The sequence below is a fragment of the Battus philenor genome, unplaced genomic scaffold, assembly GCF_028537555.1.
Source record: "Battus philenor isolate CCGP_79_NKW_IND1 unplaced genomic scaffold, ilBatPhil1.0.hap1 SCAF_32, whole genome shotgun sequence".
In the NCBI taxonomy this organism is placed as follows: domain Eukaryota; kingdom Metazoa; phylum Arthropoda; class Insecta; order Lepidoptera; family Papilionidae; genus Battus; species Battus philenor.
The window spans coordinates 255,492-261,989 of NW_027181696.1; the positions used below are offsets into that span (position 1 = coordinate 255,492).

Sequence of the window (6,498 nt, forward strand, 5' to 3'; positions counted from 1 at the left end):
ACGAATGTATTAATCGACCAGCGGAAAAATCTCCACCTAGCGTTACATTGATACGGAATAGATTTAAAAATTTTAAAGTTAGGTTATGTCACTAATATCAATTTCAGAAGTAAATAAAGACTTTCTTAGAAAATCTTGAAGCGAAAATAACCATCAGGTGTTTCGTTCATACTGCATAAAATATGCAGTTGTCTTTTAAATATTTTTTTATTAAAAGCAATCAAAAATAAAAATTAAGACGAATGTATTAATCGACCAACTGAAAAATCTGCATCTAGCGTTACATTGATACTGCATAGATTTAAAAATTTAAAAGTTAAGTTATGTCTCTAATATCAATTTCAGGAGTAAATTAAGACTTTCTTAGAAAATCTTGAAGCGCAAATCAACGTCAGGTGTTTCTGTTGAAATTATATACAAATAATCATTAATTAATATACATATACCGCCATCTATTGGAACATAGATTGTATAGTGTTCCTACCGTCATTGTTATAAAGTGAAATGTAGGTATGTTTCTGAACGTAAATAAAAAGTTAGTTCTGTTCGAATCTCACAATCGGCGTTTTATTATAGGTTATGCGCCCAGTCGAGTTTATAAAATAAAGTGTTTTTCTCGCGAAAAGACTTGCACAAGCGTGCCGATTAGTCTACGCAGATTGAGAACTATACGTTTTGTGAACTGTGAGTTGTGATATATAGTTAAAAATTAAAAATGGCAAATAGCTATATCGTGAGCGTGCCTAAGCTGAAAGGTCGGGAGAACTACACAGAGTGGGCTTTCGCAGCGGAGAATTTTCTCGTGTTGGAGGGAACTTTTGATTACATCAAAGTTACTAAACCCGAAGAAGCCGCAGCCGACTTAAAAACTAAGGCGAATCTGATTTTAACTATTGATCCATCTCTTTATGTATATATAAAGGAATCTAAGACTACTAAAGAGTTATGGGAGAAACTCAAAAATTTGTTTGATGATTCGGGTTCAAATCACTCAAATGTTTCGAAGTCAAAATTGAAGGTTATAAAATGCTACAAGTGCAAACAAACAGGACATTATCGCAATCAGTGCACCAGTTCCGATAAAGATTCAGAAAATAACAAGTCTTGTAAACGTAAACAATCAAACGCATTTAGTGCTGTGTTTTTAAATGGTGCTTTCTCCAAAAATGACTGGTATATTGACTCCGGAGCGAGTGCACATTTAACCGCCAATGAACACTGGCTCACAAATGTTTCTGTTGAGCATTCGATCAAAGAAATTGTGGTCGCGAATAAAGAAAAGGTGTCGGTGAAATGTTCTGGTGACGTATCGATAACAACCTTAACAGATAACTGCGAGTATGATATAGTTGTTGTAGGTGTATTGTGTGTTCCTAGTTTGACCACTAACCTAATTTCTGTGAGTCAACTAATTGCTAAAGGCAATAGAGTACTGTTTAACAACAGTGGCTGTGAGATTTATAATAAATGTGGTGAATTAGTTGGTACTGCTAAATTACTAAATGGTGTCTACAAGCTAAGAATGCCTGAAGTATTGATGGCAGCTATGATGAATTCGAGCGATATTTGGCATCGCAGGCTTGGCCATGTCAATAGCAACTATCTAAATAGAATGGAGAATGCAGTGGAAGGAATCACACTAGATAAAAAGGCAAATATTTCAAAATTGTCTTGTAGGGTGTGTTGTGAAGGTAAGCAAAGCCGCTTACCTTTTCCGCAGAATGGCTATAGAAGTAAAGAACTTCTGCATACTGTTCATACAGATGTATGTGGACCGTTCAATGCTTCGATTGGAGGATCCAAATATTTTATATTATTTGTTGATGATTATAGCCGCATGATATACATCTATTTTATGAGAAACAAAAGTGAAGCTTTTAGTTGTTTTAAAAGATATAAAGTTCTTGTAGAAAACCAACTTAACAAGAAAATTAAAATTTTAAGAAGCGATAATGGTAGAGAATTCTGTAATAAAGAATTTGATGATCATCTCAAGAATTCTGGGATAATTCATCAAAGAAGTAACCCTTACACGCCCGAACAGAATGGCTTGGCAGAGCGCTTTAATCGTACTGTAGTAGAGAAAGCTAGATGTTTATTATTTGATGCTGAACTTGATAAACAATTTTGGGCTGAAGCATCTAACACTGCAGTCTATTTACAAAACAGGACTGTGTCATCAACTCTAAATGGGAAGACTCCATTCGAGTTATGGACACAAGAAAAGTCAGACATTAGCCATTTGAGAGTTTTTGGGAGCATTGTGATGATACATATTCCTAAGGAAAAAAGAATGAAATGGGATAAAAAGGCTGAAAGAGGAATTCTTATAGGATATCCAGATGATGTGAAAGGATACCGCGTTTACAATCTGAAAACTAAGCAGATTACAACCAGCAGAGATGTCATCATTGTTGAAAAACCACTAGTAGCTGATGAAGTTTCTGTTCCAATCCAAGAAATACCTGCAGACTCCTAAGAGATATATGAAGATTCAGTGGGGGTTTTTTCAGATTGCTCTGAAAATGAAGATATCCTTGATGAGATATGTCTCAGAAGTGTACCTCCACCAGAAGAGCCACCTGTACCAGAAGAGGACTCTTCCGATAGCTCTATGGAAAGTATTGTAAGTGTCGGTAGAAGAGATGTTGCATGTAGGCAGAGACGACAACCTGACAGGTATGGGCATTCTAATGCTTGCATCGGTCATAATATAGAAGATAATAGTGAAATTTCGCTTGATGAGGCTCTAAAAGGACCTGAAAAAGAGCAACGGTTAGAGGCTGTTCGTGATGAGTTACAATGCTTTGATAGTAACAATGCGTGGGAACTTGTTGATATGCCTAGAGACAAAACCATAGTGCAATGTAGATGGGTTTTGCGTAAGAAGTGTGACAGTGAGAACAATGTAAGATATCGTGCCAGGCTAGTTGCCAAGGGTTTTTCTCAAAAGTATGGGGTAGACTATTGTTTTTTTTTCATATTGTATTGTTTTCATTGTCAGTACTATTGGAACTTCATGTTACACATCTAGATGTAAAAACTGCATTTCTCAATGGTGATTTGGAGGAAACTATTTATATGCAAAAAACAGATTATTATAATGTTGCTGGTAGCTCTAATAAAATATTAAAATTAAATAAGGCCATCTATGGTCTGAAACAGGCTTCAAGGGCCTGGAATAAGAAGGTAGACAGTTGTTTGTTAAAAATAGGTTATTGTAAATCAAAGTTGGAACCATGCGTGTATATAAAAAATGTTGATAATTTTAAGACTATTGTTACAGTATATGTCGATGACTTTTTTATATTCTCAAATTGTAAGAGAGAAACTGAAGAACTTAAGAATGTATTGTCAAATCAATTTCAAATTAAAGATTTAGGTCAAGTAAATGTTTGGGAATGAACGTTAATTTTGACAAATTAAATAAGTCAGTAACTTTAAGTCAAGAGAATTATATTAATACTTTGTTAAGAAAGTTCAATATGACAGATTGTAAGGCTGTTGATACACCTATGGAGAGTAAATTAAGTGTGAAAGACAAACAAAATATTAATAACCAAGTACCTTATCAACAGCTCATAGGGAGCTTGATGTATCTATCTGTTTTAACTAGACCAGACATAACTTATGCGGTTAGCTATTTAAGTCAATTTGATCATTGTCACACTAGTGAGCATTGGGGTTATGCTAAAAGGGTTTTAAAATATTTAAAAGGGACTATAAACTATGGTATAAAATATTGTGCAAATGGAAGTTCTGAGATAAAAGGTTTTGTTGATGCCGATTGGGCAAACAATCGTTTGGATAGACGGTCTTATACTGGGTTTTGTTTTGTACTTGCCAATGGTATAATATCTTGGCAATGCAAGAAACAGAAAACTGTGGCTCTATCAAGTTGTGAAGCTAAGCACATGGCTATCTCAGAGTCTTGTAAAGAAGCCATTTATTTGCGGGCTTTACAGTTTGAAATAACAAATAAAATATATAGGTTGTGTTTATACAATGACAGAGAACACAGAAGCTGTCAATAAATCCTGTGTTTCATAATAGGTCTAAACACATTGATCTGAAATATCACTTTACTAGAGAATGTGTTTCCAATAATATTATTCAATTAAAATATTTGTCGACAGCTGATATGCCTGCTGATATGCTCACAAAGAGTTTGTGCTCTAAAAGGCATCACACTTTTATGAATGTATTAGGTGTAGTTGTATATATGTGTGTACAATAGATCCAAGTTCAGTTAACATATTGTCATTATGTGATTATTTGATATAGTGGGGGTGTTGAAATTACATACAAATAATCATTAATTAATATACATATACCGCCATCTATTGGAACATAGATTGTATAGTGTTCCTACCGTCATTGTTATAAAGTGAAATGTAGGTATGTTTCTGAACGTAAATAAAAAGTTAGTTCTGTTTGAATCTCACAACCGGCGTTTCATTATAGTTTCGTATATACTGCACGAAATATGAAGTTGTCTTTTTAATATTATTTTATTAAAAGCAATCAAAACTGAAAACTAAGACGAATGTATTAATTGACCAACGGAAAAATCTCCACCTAGCGATACACTGATACGGAATAGATTTAAAAACTTAAGAGTGAGGTTACGTCTCTAACATCAATTTCAATAGTAAATTAAGACATTCTTACAAAAGCTTGAAGCGAAAATCAACATCAGGTGTTTCGTTTATACTGCTTGAAATTTGAAGTTGTCTTTTTAATATTTTTTTATTAAATGCAATCAAAAATGAAAACTAAGACGAATGTATTAATCGACTAGCGGAAAAATCTCCACCTTACGTTACATTGATACGGCAGAGATTTAAAAATTTAAAAGTTTGGTTACGTCTCTAATATCAATTTCAGAATAAAATGAGACTTTCTTAGAAACTCTTGGAGCGCAAATCAACATCAGGTGTTTCGTATATACTGCTTGAATTTTGAAGTTGTCTTTTTAATATTTTTTATAAAAAGCAATCATTAATAAAAACTAAGACGAATGTATTAATCGACCAGCGGAAAAATCTCCACCTAACGTTACATTGATATGGCATAGGTTTAAAAATTTAAAAGTTTGGTTACGTCTCTAATATCAATTTCAGAATAAAATGAGACTTTCTTAGAAACTCTTGGAGCGCAAACCAACATCAGGTGTTTCGTATATACTGCTTGAATTTTGAAGTTGTCTTTTTAATATTTTTTATTAAAAGCAATCATTAATAAAAACTAAGACGAATGTACTAATCGACCAGCGGAAAAATCTCCACCTAACGTTACATTGATACGGCATAGATTTAAAAATTTAAAAGTTAGGTTACGTCTTTACTTTTAATTTCAGAAGAAAATGAGACTTTCTTAGAAAATCTTGAAGCGCAAACCAACATCAGGTGTTTCGTTTATACTGCTTGAAATATGAAGTTGTCTCTTTAATATTTTTTATTAAAAGCAATCAAAACTGAAAACTAAGACGAATGTATTAATCGATTAGCGAAAAATCTCTACCTTACGTTACATTGATACGGCAGAGATTTAAAAATTTAAGAGTGAGGTTACGTCTCTAACATCAATTTCAATAGTAAATTAAGACATTCTTACAAAAGCTTGAAGCGAAAATCAACATCAGGTGTTTCGTTTATACTGCTTGAAATTTGAAGTTGTCTTTTTAATATTTTTTTTTATTAAAAGCAATCAAAAATCGAAATAAAGACGAATGTATTAATCGACTAGCGGAAAAATCTCCACCTTACGTTACATTGATACGGCAGAGATTTAAAAATTTAAAAGTTTGGTTTCGTCTCTAATATCAATTTCAGAATAAAATGAGACTTTCTTAGAAACTCTTGGAGCGCAAATCAACATCAGGTGTTTCGTATATACTGCTTGAATTTTGAAGTTGTCTTTTTAATATTTTTTATTAAAAGCAATCATTAATAAAAACTAAGACGAATGTATTAATCGACCAGCGGAAAAATCTCCACCTAACGTTACATTGATATGGCATAGGTTTAAAAATTTAAAAGTTTGGTTACGTCTCTAATATCAATTTCAGAATAAAATGAGACTTTCTTAGAAACTCTTGGGGCGCAAACCAACATCAGGTGTTTCGTATATACTGCTTGAATTTTGAAGTTGTCTTTTTAATATTTTTTATTAAAAGCAATCATTAATAAAAACTAAGACGAATGTATTAATCGACCAGCGGAAAAATCTCCACCTAACGTTACATTGATTTGGCATAGGTTTAAAAATTTAAAAGTTAGGGTACGTCTCTAATATCAATTTAGGAAGAAAAATGAGACTTTCTTACAAAATCTTGAAGCGCAAATCAACATCCGATGTTTCGTTTATACTGCTTGAAATATGAAGTTGTCTCTTTAATATTTTTTATTAAAAGCAATCAAAACTGAAAACTAAGACGAATGTATTAATCGACCAGCGGAAAAATCTCCACCTCACGTTACACTGATACGGCATATA

The 6,498-nt window shown here is 32.9% G+C and overlaps 1 protein-coding gene across 1 annotated transcript; it reads left to right on the top strand.

Annotated features, from left to right (window-relative positions):
• The first annotated feature begins 2,614 nt into the window (after positions 1–2,614).
• On the top strand, positions 2,615–4,034 carry LOC137927533 (uncharacterized). Its single transcript, XM_068771324.1, has 3 exons — positions 2,615–2,897; positions 3,005–3,112; positions 3,493–4,034. The coding sequence occupies exons 1-3, from the start codon at positions 2,615–2,617 to the stop codon at positions 4,032–4,034; spliced, it is 933 nt and encodes a 310-aa protein (XP_068627425.1).
• The last annotated feature ends 2,464 nt before the right edge of the window (positions 4,035–6,498 follow it).